Source organism: Hesperophylax consimilis, chromosome 30, assembly GCF_061612785.1.
Source record: "Hesperophylax consimilis isolate HC1 chromosome 30, BYU_Hcon_1.0, whole genome shotgun sequence".
Lineage (NCBI taxonomy): Eukaryota > Metazoa > Arthropoda > Insecta > Trichoptera > Limnephilidae > Hesperophylax > Hesperophylax consimilis.
In genome coordinates this window covers 17,779,074-17,795,080 of record NC_142865.1, presented here as the reverse complement: position 1 = coordinate 17,795,080, position 16,007 = coordinate 17,779,074, and the positions used below count along the sequence as shown (strand labels likewise).

The 16,007-nt window shown below is 36.1% G+C and overlaps 1 protein-coding gene across 1 annotated transcript; it reads left to right on the top strand.

Annotated features, from left to right (window-relative positions):
• The first annotated feature begins 3,940 nt into the window (after window positions 1-3,940).
• ghi (ghiberti) lies at window positions 3,941-9,623 on the top strand. The gene is made up of 2 exons (XM_089649565.1): window positions 3,941-4,108; window positions 9,306-9,623. The coding sequence occupies exons 1-2, from the start codon at window positions 4,009-4,011 to the stop codon at window positions 9,434-9,436; spliced, it is 231 nt and encodes a 76-aa protein (XP_089505691.1). The 5' UTR covers window positions 3,941-4,008; the 3' UTR covers window positions 9,437-9,623.
• The last annotated feature ends 6,384 nt before the right edge of the window (window positions 9,624-16,007 follow it).

The following is a 16,007-nucleotide window of genomic DNA, read 5'->3' as shown; positions in this document are numbered from 1 at the left end:
AATTGGTGCAAACATCCCGGCAATACGAAGACCAGTTAACGACGGTCTCACTACTCATATCGAGTTCTTCCATAATGAATGTCGTCCTCGGTGGCCGCATGATTGCCCAAAATAAAATGAATTTGCAAATTTTTTCTATGGAAAGATTCGATCTGGAGAAAATTGTGTCTTTTCTGGCCGAAACTGAGAAATTGCACCTGGTTTTACGTTTGTGACTGCCACTCACTTGTTTTGTTTTTCTACACCTGTACATAAGATTTGCAAAATTGCACATGCTTCCACATTTTTCGCATTTTTTTTCCCGACGGATTACATTATGGCTTCTTAACCATTCCAATAACACCTCCTCTTTTCTCACCACATTCAAGAAATCCACCAAACCAAGAGAACAAGAATTGCACGCCATAATAATTATTTTCAAAATGTCCATTCAGTGAGATAATTATTTTAACTGCAATCTGAAAAGAAAGGAATGGCTAGAGACAATTGAATAACGTAAAGTAAATTAAACAAAATGAATATAATATTAAAAATACTAGTCTGAAAACCTATTTTGTATAATAAATTTGACTCAAAAACTGAATTACAGAGTATTAAACACGCGACCTCCGAATTTGTACTCGAGGATGTTAACCTCTTGACCACGGATACAGTCAAGGAGTGCGTCAAATGGGGTTTTGGTCATTATTTCTCTAACCGCAACACTTTTAGGCACAAATGTTGGAAATTACACTTTTATTTCAACAATGACTACAAGAAACAGCTATCTAAATGAACAAAATAGGTAGGTTCTTGATTTGGGTTGATTGTAATTAACGTAATTATGATTTGAGATTTTCACGGCCAAAAGGGTAAAATTTCGATCGCGCTGGCCTCGCTTATTATGAATATTTTTTAGATAAAACCTTTAGATTCACCTTACTGTACGACACAACTTTTAACCTTCGGGGCGGTGGAAAATATTGCAATAAAAATTTCAATTACGTTAAATTAAAATTAGCTTTCGTTTTGTGAAACGAGGCCGTCCATTTTCAAACTTTATTGTCAAATGTCATTTTGTTTTGTTGGTATTTCTGTTACTATAGGATGAAACGAACGGCTAGAAGTGGCTAGAAACATAATCGCGCGGGCGTTTTTTTTAATGTTAAAAAATTCCGTCAAATTAGTATTTACCTAATATGCATGCATTGTGTGCGTTGTGATTGAATTTTATTAGCTGGATTTTATTTTGTTACGTTCAAATTTTATTTAAGTTAACTATTTATTACCCAAAAAAAGACCTCTGTCAATAAAACCTTGGATAACTTCTAATATCTTAGAAAACATTAAAAAAAAGATTCATTGTACAGTTTTCAAATAGTTTAGCGGCTACGCTAGGTTTGTGTAACATGGTTTTTGAGATATATATATATACCATGTTACACAAACCTAGCGTAGCCGCTAAACTACATGAAAACTGGGATGTTTTTCTTGCCTTGACGCGAGCAGGCGCTATAAAGGGGCACTTTCTTTTGTATCACAAACTTAGCGTAACCGCTAAACATCGCAGAAATAGTTAACTTAAATAAAATTTGAACGTAAAAAAATAAAATCCAGCTAATAAATTTAAATCACAACGCACACAATGCATGCATATTAGGTAAATACTAATTTGACGGAATTTTTTAACATTAAAAAAAACGCCCGCGCGATTGTCTCTAGCTACTTCTAGCCGTTCGTTTCGTCCTATAGTAACAGAATACCAACAAAACAAAATGACATTTGACAATAAACAAAGAGTGGTTTATTTATGCAAATAAAGTTTCAAAATGGACGGTCTCGTTTCACAAAACGAAAGCTAATTTTAATTTTACGTAATTGAAATTCTTATTGCAATATTTTCCACCGCCCCGACTGCAAAAAGTTGTGTCGTACAGTAATTAAGGTGAATCTAAAGGATTTATCTAAAAAATATTCATAATAAGCGAGGCCAGCGCGATCGAAATTTTACCCTTTTTCGAAAATGAGACTGGATGAACAGTTACGGGGGTAAACTTCGGTTTATGGGCGAAATTCCTAAAAAATAAAACTAGTTATTTTTATACTAACTTTGGCCCGTGAATGGATTGCGCTATCGAGAGATGATTAATGATTTTTTATGGCCGGAATTGGATGGTATTGATCTGGACAACGTTTGCTTTACGTTTACAAGCAACGAAACTATTGATCTTTTACGATTGAATATCAAAATAACACCTCTTATTGGAAAACCTTGTATTTGATAATAACAAAAAAATTGTAGATATATTAATTTATCTATGGTATCAGCAAAGAACAGTCACCGGTGGTTTATTTATTAGTCACCGTGACAAAGTAACCAGGAGTAGCGAGGGGCAAAATTGAATCATCGATGATTTATATTTTTTACCATTGAAATATTTCGATTGATTAACATTAATTGATATGGACATATCGATTCTATCAAAAATCATCACACAGTCCGTTCATATTTTAGGTTGGGATTTTATGACGCCCGTACATTTAGTGTGTGTAAAAAATGGCGAATAAAAATAAATTGAGGATTTTTATGGGGCCGTTTTTGTGAAAAATCTAAAAAATGATGAAGGTATTATAGTATAATATTTTATGGTTATGTAATATGTATGTTATTGTTGTGAAAAACCCAATCGGCCCGATAGATAGATTTTATATTTAGTGTTGGTTTGGTGTCCAGGTTTTTATGTCCGTGGGGATGAAATATTGTTCTTCATGGTATGAGCATTCAAATTCGTAGTCAAAGAAAACGAGCATATCAAATATCAATAGATTGGGCCACGCCATAAATAAACCGCCCAAGCATATATAACCCTGAATCATCCCTGAATAAACCACTCTCGGCCAAGCCCATAAATAAACCACTCTGCCAAGCCAAGTAAAATGAGTAAAAGTAAACAACAGTGTTGCCAACGGATCTTGGCCTAATGTCGCCGTTTTTCAAACATTAAGTAGCCGAATTTCAGTTGCAGTAATTCTAATGAACTCGCATAAATTTTGCCCACATATTCCCCACAAATATTCGACGTGAGCTTGATTCCCCCTTTTATTATTCGAAATCCATGGGGTGTGGGGGTTGTTAGAGAATTTCTGTAAAACATAATTCCCCACCAAAAAAAATTCAAAATGAGTGGTCCCCACAAAATATTTTCCAATGGGGAAATCCATAGGGGGGGGTTGTTGAACTTCGCTTAAAGAAAAAAAAATATATCTAATACCGGTCACAAATACACATCAAAAAAACCTATCAAGAATACGTATTAAAAAAAACTGTCAGCAAATCACAAAACGTCAAAATGAAATGTCATAAATTGGTCAAAATTAACCGACAAATTCAGACGGCATTAGTGTATTTTTGTTTAAAAGGTAAGTTCAAGAGGTTTTTGTTATGTTTTTTTTTTTTTTTTTTTTAATTATTATTTGTGATTTGGCTGATTTAAATAACTTGTCTCTGAAGTAGCCCAACAGGCGACCAGTCGCCTTTTAGATTTTTTCGTCGCCGATTCTCGTTCTGAGTAGCCTAAATGGCGATAAATCGCCTTTGTTCAACTTTGTTGGCAACACTGGTAAACAATACACAAACATATCATTGCCAGTATGAAAAGATGTTTTACCCATTTATTGCAAATTAAGTACTTACCGAGAGTGATATATTTATGCACTTATCAACGTAAGTACTTTCCTCTCCCCCGCGCAGAATTGTGGCGGTTGAGTAAATATTTACCAAAAATTTTATAACACTAAAAATTTCATATTTTTGGTGATCTTTAATAAACCATATCTCGCTAGTACCGTTTTTTTTAAAAAAAACATACGAGGGGAGGAGGGACCCAAAAAACAATAAAAAATGGTAAAAACCATGCATCTGGCAACACAGCTCCAAGCTGCCATATTTGACATTAGTCAGAAAAGGTGGATCGTTTGTGCGGAACTATCTGCGATAAAATAATAATTGTGCTAATATCCTGCTTTAAAATGCTGTCCGCAGTTTTCCATTGGATCGCCTATTGGTACTGGAGGTATACGGTGGTGACAGAACTGTACATGGTGGAGAGATGGGAGAGATATACTATTCGTATCCTTTACAAATAACTTGATCAAATTACGCCGGACTTCATGTTTCATCAACATCTCGATAATACTACTTTAATGGTGGGGCCTTCTGCTAATAAGTAATCTGTTGCATCCGAAACCGCTTAGAATTGCAGTTTCAGATGCACTTGAAAGTGGACTGCAAATACTTCAAACGAAACGAAAATGAAATGTTGATTGCTGGAATTGGGTGATAGTATGTGTAGGAAAGGACAAGGTATGGAAGGAAAACGAGATGACCAATCACTTACCACTATATCTCTGCGAAGGAGCGCACAACACAATCACAATATAGTGAGTTCCACCGCGATACCTAGAAGTAATTATCGTCACAACAAAAAAAATTGTACTTCTCAGATAGTCAAATTCCCTCTTTTAAGTTAAGGCGATGTCATACGTAGTAATGCAAAATCATGTGTTTTTGGTTTGAAAATTTGGTCGTCTACAAATGTTTCAGATGCTTTAATTAAATACTGCGAGTAGAATACATCTTGGCCTTTGAAATAATCGAGTATTTTTTAGATAAGTCTTTTTATAAGCCCAGAAAAAATATTGTATAAGGCCTATGAAAACTGCTTTAAAGTTCAAAATCTCCTACCTACGAACCCATTTTCGGTTATGATTTTATTGTATAATGTGGAAAATTAAGTTATTTATAAAATGATCGAAAAAAATTAAATATTTATGCCTGAACATCCACAAAATAAAATAAAAGGCACTTTTTGGCCATGTTTTTTTCTTGCATAAATCAAAACAGGCGGATGGTGTTAAGTGGGAATTTAAACCTTATCGCCATCTACGTAAGGGTTGTTATTGATAGCGGCTCAATTTAAAATATTACACGACATAGTGCATCGCCTTAAACATCCAGATTATATAGACGATCACCGCCAATAATTTGCTTCAAAGTAGTCCCAATCAGTGGTGGTTTTCTCTAAAGTGCGTTTGTGCGGTGAACCTCCATTAAAAATATGAGACAAACTTGCATTGTCATAATATTAGCACATTATAAACAGTGCGCCATTCAACTTCTGTCTTTAAAATCGACACGTCGGAAAAATACGTCAAAGATCAATCCAATATTCCCATGCTGTGCGTTATAGAATCAGCACAAAAACTTCATACAAAAAAAAACAAAACAACACAATCCCTGACAGTGAAATCTTATTACCTACGCCAAAACAAGACTATCTTTGTGCGCCACTATAAATGTTTGATGCCATGTGACCTCCGGAATTTGTGTCACCGAGATTGGCCGAGCCATCACCGCCCGCGCCGGTAGCTGAACTTAGCACTACTTAGATGCAAGTTAAATGTTATTTTTCTTTACTAGTATTTAGTAAATTTTTGTACGTGTTTATTTTCTTGTTCCTGCATTTCTCTAATCATTGGCTTTTAATGGTTTTTTAAAATCTGATTGATTTTGTCTAAATCTTCCAGTTATGCAATATTGTGTTGCGCTTTCTCTAATTTGGTTTCGGCTTTCGACTGGAAAGTTGCATTTATTGATTTTTCACAGTTATTCTTGGTAGTTATACCCAATATTGTACAATGACAAAATATAGTGTTTATACATGTACAATGAACGGTGGTACAATTTTGATGACAGACAATTTTGATACACAAGAAAGAAATAATAAAAATAAAGTTAGGTTAAAAAAAAAAAACAATAATATAAATTGAAAAATACAACGATTTGATTGGTTTACAAATCTATTTAAGAATAGTGTTGAAATAAATCTTTTTCGTGATCCACGAAATTCGCAAAGTTAATATTAAATATATCGACATCACCTAAGTATTGGTTTCCCATAGTGTGAAACCGTTGTATTGGGGAGTTCGCAATGTAATTGCGCTTATGTGTGTTGCAGTGGAATAGTGTATTTTGTCCTTTTGTTATTTTAGTTAGTCGTAAGTTTATGAGTTGCAGAAGTTTGCAACAGTCGAATTTAGAGTTTAGAATTTTGAATAAAAAAGTTAGCTTGTTCATTTTACGAGTGTATTTTTAGAGTATTTAATAAGAAATGATATTGTAAGTCTTCTAGTGGAATATTTAATTTAAAATTTATAAAACGTTGCATTTTTTTTGTATTCGCTCAATGTTATTAAGGCGATGCCATACGTAGTAATGCAAAATCATGTGTTTTTGGTTTGAAAATTTGGTCGCCTAGAAATGTTTCAGATGCTTTAATTAAATACTGCGAATAGAATACATCTTGGCCTTTGAAATAATCGAGTATTTATTAGATAAGTCTTTTTATAAGCCCAGAAAAAAATAATGTATAAGGCCCATGAAAACTGCTTTAAAGTTCGAAATCTCCTACTTACGAACCCATTTTCGGTTATGATTTTATTGTATAATTTGGCAAATTAAGTTATTTATAAAATGATATTAATATTTATGCCTGAACATCCACAAAATAAAATAAAAAGCACTTTTTGGCCATGTTTTTTTCTTGCATAAATCAAAACAGGCGGATGGTGTTAAGTGGGAATTTAAACCTTATCGCTATCTAAGTAAGGGTTATTATTAATAGCGGCTCAATTTCAAATATTACACGACGTAGTGCATCGCCTTAATGTGAATTTTGTAAGAGGGAGAGCAAACTACTGAGTCGTATTCAATTATGCTTCTAACTAAAGATATGTATAACAGTTTAATGGCTTGTATGGAGTTAAAGTTTTTAGTTGTTCTTAATACGAAGCCTAGTGTTTTCATGCCTTTGTTTACAATTTGGCGGATATGATTGGCAAAACTTAGTTTTTCATCCAAAATAATTCAGAGAGCTGTATTGTTAATGGAATATTCAAATAAAACATGGTTTTTATTTCTGCAGAAAGTCATGGTTGTTTACATAAACTCCAACGGCTCGGAGGGCTTTGAAGCAGAGAATAGACGGTTCTCTCGAGAGTATTTCCTCCTGGGGTAAAAATAATCTCGTCGAATTTAATGTTTCAAAGACCCAATCCTGTCTGATTACGTCTACAAAGGATCCAAATGATAATCTAGTCTCCTTCAACGGAAGCAATCTTCCGAACAGGCCTTCCATTGATATGCTTGGTGTAACTATAAATGACCAGCTCAGGTACGGGGGCTCCATCGAAGCCAGAGTAAAGTTGGCCTCTCAGAAGCTGGGCGTATTGTACAGGGCCCACAGATACTTTAATAGTACACAACTGCTGACCCTGTACAAATCGCAAGTGCGCCCTACTGTCGAATTTGGCAGCCATTTCTGGTCCGGAGCCCCTAAATACCTGAAAAAAACCCTTGACTCTGTGCAAAAACGGGCGGTCCGTTTGATAGATTCCCCAATCTTAACAAACGGACTGCAATCTTTAGAGCACATGCGTCAGGTAGGTATGCTGTCCTTGTTCTATCGGTATTACAATGGAAGATGCTCTGAGGAACTAGCGTCATTGATCCCTTCGGCACCGGTGCGTAGTCGGGATACACGTCAAACGCGCGCCCAACATTTGTACACGGTTGACATTTGTCACATGAGAACGGGTCGCTTCTACGATTCGTTCTTAAGTTCAATAGCTCGGCTGTGGAACGAACTGCCGGCCTCTGTGTTTCCTCCCTTCTACAACATGGGACTCTTCAAGACCCATGTTCACTCCTTCCTCTCCACAAAAAGACCCTCCACACAGCATCCCCAAAGATGACATAGGCCCTGAGGGAAATTATTTTCTTCAGGGCCTCCTGTGTGGAATTAATATTAAAAAAATAAATAAAAAAATAATGGGAGTTGGTGCGAAAAGGGACTTGAATTTAAAAATGAGGAAATTCGTAAAATTTGTTGAATTAGGTATATAATATAATTAAGATTCTGAACCCCCCAGTGAAAAAGACATCTAACAGCCACTGGTTCCAATCCTTCTTCTGTTTTTCAAAAAACAACCGCAATCGAATTTGTACTATTTATTTGCAATGGTCATGTTCCATAATTCAAATAGTTTTCCAGCAAGGTGATAGTTACGGAGAGGTAGAAACTGGATAAATGACATTCGGGTAGGAACCAGGCGCGGCTCATCCTGAATCCACCTACACTTGGTTCCCCGAAGACCCCACAAGGGAAGAGCTCATGAAGGTTGCCTCATCTTTCCCCTGAACTCCTCCTTTGTTACCTGAAAGCCCCATGATGGAGGAGTCCACCCCACTTTGGTTCCGTGAAGGCCCCACAAGGGAAAAAAATTACAGAGGTGGTCTCAGCTCTCCTCTCCACTCCTCCTTGGTTCTCTGAAGGCCCTACGAGGGAAGAGGGAGTTTTTGATTTGTCCAATTTTTCGTCCCACAAGTATCTAGGGAAATGAAATGTCCATTCCAGCAGAACCCTGAGTACTGGGGTAAGGTGTAAATACTTCGAGATGCGACCCTGTTCCTCGAAGGTTATTCGTGACACTGTTCCCCAGGTCATACTACAGTCTGAGCACGGTATCACCCTAGGTTTAGGATGGTTATTGCAGGTTGTGTCTCCACTCGCTGAGCGATGGGTTCACCACACTCCTTACTCTAGGAAGTATTTTTTAATTTTTTTTTTTTTATATTAACTCCACACAGGAGGCCCTGAAGAAAATAATTTCCGTCAGGGCCTATGTCATCTTTGGGGATGCTGTGTGGAGGGTCTTTTTGTGGAGAGGAAGGAGTGAACATGGGTCTTGAAGAGTCCCATGTTGTAGGAGGGAGGAAACACAGAGGCCGGCAGTTCGTTCCACAGCCGAGCTGTTGAACTTAAGAACGAATCGTAGAAGCGACCCGTTCTCATGTGACAAATGTCAACTGTGTACAAATGTTGGGCGCGCGTTTGGCGTGTATCCCGACTACGCACCGGTGCCGAAGGGATCAATGACGCTAGTTCCTCAGAGCATCTTCCATTGTAATACCGATAGAACAAGGACAGCATACCTACCTGACGCCTGTGCTCTAAAGATTGCAGTCCGTTTGTTAAGTTTGGGGAATCTATCAAACGGACCGCCCGTTTTTGCACAGAGTCAAGGGTTTTTTCAGGTATTTAGGGGCTCCGGACCAGAGATGGCTGCCAAATTCGACAGTAGGGCGCACTTGCGATTTGTACAGGGTCAGCAGTTGTGTATTAGAATGAACAAAGTAATATTAGTATGTTTACTTTGTTCTTTTATTGCTAAATATGTATATTTTTTCCTTAACATGGTGAATTCAGATGCTATATTTGGAATAGCATTCCTTCTCTGCGGGTTCTTCAACTACTCGATCATCCTGGCTGCTGTCTCTAGGATAACTTCGCTATCGGTGGACGTGAACCATATAAGAACCATTCCCATTTCCAGCTAGTGAATCTCACTACTAATTCACCAAATACTTTGTTACCTCTAATTACGTATATTTATGTCCTACTTTTCAAAAACATGTCTCGATTTTTTTTTATATTTCTCTGCTGGCGAACAAATATATTTTTTATTTAAATATGTAATTTATATGGGTTATTTCCACTGAAGAGATAATCCGTTAGAAGTGTGTTTTGTGCCCGAAAGAAGCTTAATTTTATCTTACTTTGGATGAAAATAATGAAAAAAATTTCTTTCTCGAACAGATAATCAATTTCACAGGCCTATCTCAGGCCTAAGCCTGAGTAGTTGAAAGATCTTATGTAATAGATGCACACTTATAGTGACTTTCTATTCAGTATTTTTATTATTCCAAAGATACCTTTTCATCTAATGTTATGAATTTATTATAAAATATTACAGATTTTTAGCAATTAGCAGCTATTCTATGAAGTATTATTTTTCAGTAAGACATCTCAGGTTCAATTCTCTGCTAGCTAAGTCCTCCATCACGGCACAAGCAATATTTTCCCCCTTTAATGATGGTTGCAGCAAATATAGCCAGCTTATTCGGTACCTGGGAATGTTTTTCAACTAGAGCTGATTTGCTGGGTACATCCCAACCTTTCTCTTTATGAAACCGCAGGTGTACTTTATTGAGTTTTTTTTCTCTCTTATTTTACTGTGTTTTAACCTTTCCTTATCTGTGGTGTGTATTTACTACACATTGCTTCTAATAACTTTGATAACTCTATAAATATAATAAATTCTGGGTTCACATTTTAGGTATTCCTACGTTATACATTTATGCACTGAATTAAAAAATAATATTTTACATAGTTATCAAATTCAATTGAAAATCAGAGATTTTTGTTAAAAATCGGAAACAAATACACCAATACAATCAACCGTGTGACAATGCTATGCGAAGAGTGTGCGAGGAAATGACACGCTATTGATGTCCCGCTTTAGTTCGCTATGTGGTAACATGAGAAATCCACACCTCCGCAGTTGTATTTTTATTTAGACCATCGATACGTACGACCGCATAGCTGTGTGTGTGCTAGCACTGCTAGCCGCCAGCCAGTTGGTTGCGGACCATCGTTAGATGTGGACTGCCAATGGTTTTTCATGTTTTCAGCAATTAAATTACAATTATTATCACTTTTGATATAAAATATAATAAACATAAGCGATTAGCTATGAATACTCATATTTTTCCAATATTAAATCGCTTATTTTGAGATGTGTATTGACTACACAGCACCGGAACGTGTGAATTTTTTTAGCAGAGTAAGGGAAAGCTTAATAAGTATATGTATTGGATTTTACATTCCAACTCAGCACAACTTCTATGGTTATATATTATGATTTATTATTGTCACAAATATTTTTAGTACCAATTGTGTCTTTTTGCATTAAGCACTTAATTTAAGCTTAATACATTAACATGTTATTGCTCTTTATAAGTAAATTGTTTTTTTAAAACAGATGTGTTTCATTTATGACTACATATTTCACTGTATCTTCAATGGAGTGTTGGTTCTGGCAGGTGAAGGATGAACGTAGACTGAATGCTGTAGAATTGAGAACCCTGAGGTGTATCTGTGGTAAAATCACGTATGATCGTGCGAGATCCGCAAGGCAGATGTTAGCGTAATGAGTAAGATTAAGAAAGGGATGCTCAGATGGTTTTGGGTATGTAGAGTGAATGAACTAAGAAAGTAGGGCAAGGAGAATATATATGAGGCAAATGTGTATGGAATAAGACATGGCATGTTCAAGTGAACCAGATACTTGAGTTGGGTCATGTCAGAGAGATGACAGAAGAGTTTAAAAGATATAATGTGAATGAAGTAAGAAGTGTGTGGGGTGACCTAGTTGTTTGGCGGTCTACCTAAAAATGATGGTTAATTAGTTTAGTTAGTAAAGTGTTAAATGCTCTCAGTGACGCCCTGGTGAAATACTGGTGTACTTCCCAACCTTCCCCTCCTCATCTACTATCCCTCTCTACTTACTCTATAATCCTCACAACATACCCCGACGGGGATGCCATAGTCGAATTGGCTATGTGCAGTTGGGACTCCTATGCAGTAAGCACGGGGGCTTCATCGAAACCAAGGTCAGAAGTCTTCTCAGATGCTGGGCGTATTGTACAGGACCCACAGATACTTCAGATAGTACACAACTGTTGGGCATACTGTACAGGGCCCACGGATACGTCAGATAGTACACAACTGCTGTGCGTACTGTACAGGGCCCACGGATACTTCAGATAGTACACAACTGCTGTGCGTACTGTACAGGGCCCACGGATACTTCAGATAGTACACAACTGCTGACCCCGTACAAATCACAAGCGCGCTTCACAAAATCTAGAAAAGAAACCCTCGATTCAAAAACGGTCAGTCTGTTTAATAGATTCCCCTAACGTAACAAACAGATTGCAATCTTTAGATCACAAGCTAGTTAGGTGGTAATGTTGTCTACTTTTATTTCAATGGAAGATGCTCTAAAACTCTAAAGGACTGCTGTCATTGATCCAATCGGCACCGGTTTTCCTTCTTCCTACAAGATAAGACTCTTCAAGACCTCTGTGCACTCGTTCCTTTCCTCCATAAGACATAGGCCTTGAGAGAAATTATTTTCCGTAGTGCCTCCCGTGCGGAATGCATTTTAAAATTTGAACGCCTCCTTGGTCGAGGGGTGAGGCTCTCGACTAGCAATCCGAAGATAGCGGATTCAAATCCCTGTTTTTGGAGATCAAAGTGGAGAGTTGTTGGAGATCAAAGTGGAATGCTGAGGGTATTCAGCTAGACGACGGCATTGAGAGTCACTTGGTTTATCACAGATGTTTCTCGGAGAGACTGATGAAGGGGTCATTCTTATACCATGTGTTCTGTTGTTTGTATTTATTTACAATTGTTGATATCAATTCAAGTAGACTGAATACTGTATAAATGAGATCCCTGAGGCATATGTGTGGTAAGAGTGCAAGGCTGATGTAAGCGTAATGAGTAAGATCAAGAAAGGGATGCTTAGATGGTTTGGGCATGTAGAGAGAATGAGTGAAAAAAGGAGTGTAAGGAGAATATATGATGCAAATTTGAATGGTGGCAGAAGTCGGGGACGCCCGAGGAAGACATGGCACGACCAAGTGAATCAGATACTTGAGTCGGGCCATGTCAAGAGTCCGAATAATAGAAGAGTATGTATGAATGTGAATGAGGCTAGAAGTGTGTGCCAAAACTGAGTTGTTTGGCGGTCCGTCCTCTCTGCCTACCCCTGCGGAGAAACGGCGTGAGGGTTAGTTAGTTAGTGTTGATGTCTATAGCGTAATATGTCTTAGGCTTAAATATAATAATAATTAAATCAAACAAGTTTTGCAATCGTAAAATATTTTTAATTCTATACATTTAACATATAAGTCGTGAATCGTAATACGTTTTTTTACAAATAAAACACAAATTAATATTATTTAATTAAATCGATGTGAGAATAAAAATGGTACATATAATTATTAGGCCATGGAAATACATAATTGAAACATAGGTTATAAATATTGTTTCCGTTTCTTGAAAATACTACTCCACAATTTGATAATGGCCTTCAATGACGAAACAGCTGTCACAATAATAAAAACTATAATACTTACACAACTTAATAATAACAATATTAAATTTCATTTAAGGCGATGCACTACGTCGTGTAATATTTTAAATTGAGTCGCTATCAATAACAACCCTTACGTAGATGGCGATAAGGTTTAAATTCCCGCTTAACACCATCCGCCTGTTTTGATTTATGCAAGAAAAAAACATGGCCAAAAAGTGCCTTTTATTTTATTTTGTGGATAAATATTTAATTTTTTTTCGATCATTTTATAAATAACTTAATTTGCCACATTATACAATGGGGAAAATGGGTTCGTAAGTAGGAGATTTTGAACTTTAAAGCAGTTTTCATAGGCCTTTACATTTTTTTTTTTTGGGCTTATAAAAAGACTTATCTAAAAAATACTCGATTATTTCAAAGGCCAAGATGTATTCTGCTTGCAGTATTTAATAAAAGCATCTGAAACATTTCTAGGCGACCAAATTTTCAAACCAAAAACACATGATTTTGCATTACTACGTATGGCATCGCCTTAAGTGTAAATATAAATAAAAAAATCAATCTGAAAAAAATTAAGGTTTTTTACTATGATACGTCTATTTTTATTAATATATGTGTTTAAAAATATGTAATTTTATTTTTGGTTTGACTGAGGATTGAACATTCCTCCCCAGAGACTGCAGCCAATTGCGCTAACAACTGAACCAAATGCTGACTGGGTAGAACTGACATTTATTTTGTATATTTACTGCTGTAATGACATCCGTTTTCAGAGAAATGCGTATATGTCTACGTGTGTGTACGAAATTGCCATCAAAAGTTAACAGAATGCATTGTCATCGACAACGAGTATATCTGCCAAGTTTCAGCTGGATCGGATGTTGGGAAGTGGATTAGTTTCCGCTTCCAAGATTTGCATTCATTAATTTCCGAAAACAAAAGTAAAGTTCAAATAGACGTATTTAAAAAGTGAGTAAGTATAAATTATTATAAACTGAAAATATTTTAAATTTGTCTATAACGTTGCCCGGGCTTAGCACAGTTTTTCGAAATCAGATATAGATAGTCATTTTCCATTATCGTGTTTTATTTTTTGAGTATTATGCCGTGTTGCGCTTTCTCCTTCTTTAGCCAGTGTTTCGGACATCGTTACATTGTCCATCATCAGGGCAGATGTGTAGATTATGATGAAGTATGTGATTTTATATCGTGCTGCACGCATTAATCCTCTTAGTACCCTTATTCCAATCAATTTTGGCACACTAAATTCTATGCAATTGTAATAAAATTATTTGTTTCTGGTAGTCAATTGAAAATCCACTATAGTTTAAAAAAATGCTTTTCGAAAGTGTTAAAAATGTTGTTTTCAGAAAACATGTGGACGTAACAAAGAGCATCGTTCCAAGACATCATTCGATCGAGTCAAACCGTCGAGCATGACTATACGTGTATACACAGATTCAAATCCTTTGGTCGAAAAAAATTATAAGTGCATTAATAATAATTAATATCATGGCACTTCAAACAATGAAATCATTAATATAATATATAAATTAAGTGTAACATTATCAACCGCCGAACATAAAATCCTACACCGATGTTGAAGAAAATTTATGTCGTTAATATACAATTTTTGGAAATGTTCAACATTTTTATCCGGAGTAAGGAATACTTGAGCTTACTTTGGAGCACACGAACACGCCCACAATACACTGAAATTCGTTTGTTTATCTTATCAGTGTTATGATAATTTATTATTAATATTATTAAATTAGGACGACATAATTTTTGTTTTTATTGTCCCTCTATGCAATTTAATTCAAAGCTTTATTGATAATATTTATTTCAGGTTTGAGGCTTTGCTTATTTTTTTTTTTTTTGAGGTAATTACAATTTTATTCCATAGATGTCAGCGTTGAAATAATCACGAGTTTTAAACTTTCTTCAATAGATGTCACTGCATAACATTTTTGCTCTGAAAATTATTGTGATTTCGCTATACAAATAAACAATATTTTTAACATTATGTACTAGAAAAAAATACAATCATTATAATTTTCTAAGTCTAACATGTTTTTAAATGATACAACAACTAACTATTTACTTAAATAATCGAATAAAACTTATATTTTGATATTTTATATAACATAATGGTGATACTGCCAATAGTTGTTAAAAAAATCCATATTTTAGATAAATTGAGTCAACAATGAAATGGACCTTTTCACACCAACTAACCGATAATATCTAGAAGTGTGATTCATACAAGCCAATGAAATTGATTTTCTGTTCTAGGGCTAACAACAGATTCTTCAGTAACCAATTGCTAACCCTATATAAATATCAAGTACGCAAAATAATTGAATTTGGGAGCCACCTCTGGGCTGGAGCCACACAATACTTGATAAACCTACTTGATTCTGTGCAAAGGAGGGCGGTCCGTCTGATTGACAACCTATTTTTAATAGGCTGATTGCCATCTGTAACGCAGACGCAATGCGGCCATGCTGAGTCTGTTCTACAGGTATTTTAACGGAGCCTGCTCTAAGAATCTAAGAATTGATCCCAGGTACACCGGTGCACATGCTTGAAACTCGACGCACACGAGGGGAACACCCGTTCACAATTGATGAGAACGGGCTGTTTCTTTGACTCGTTTTGTGTAAGTCAGCTCGTATGTACCGGCATCAGCTTTTCCTCCTGCATATAAAACTTTCCTACAGCTCCTACCTTAATCTGCCTCACATCGCTGTCCAACAGGGTGGCAACCTAGTTCCCTTGCCTTTACAGTGTATAAACAGTGGCGCTCTTGTAAGGTTTCACATTAAAAAAGCAGAAAAATTTCACACTTCAAAATACTTGATGAAAATCAAAACAATGATGTAGATTTTGATTTGCTCTTTGCCTGATTTTGGGTTTTGAACCAGAGATTTTTGGGCTCATAAAAATAAGTTTGCAGCAAA

What these genes read in the sequence shown, in the direction of transcription:
- ghi (XM_089649565.1), top strand. Translation starts at nt 4,009, where the DNA reads ATGCTGTCCGCAGTTTTCCATTGGATCGCCTATTGGTACTGGAGGTAT. An exon ending in ATGGGAGAGATATACTATTC is followed by an intron (nt 4,109 to 9,305) that starts GTATCCTTTACA and finishes TGGTGAATTCAG; the next exon opens with ATGCTATATTTGGAATAGCA.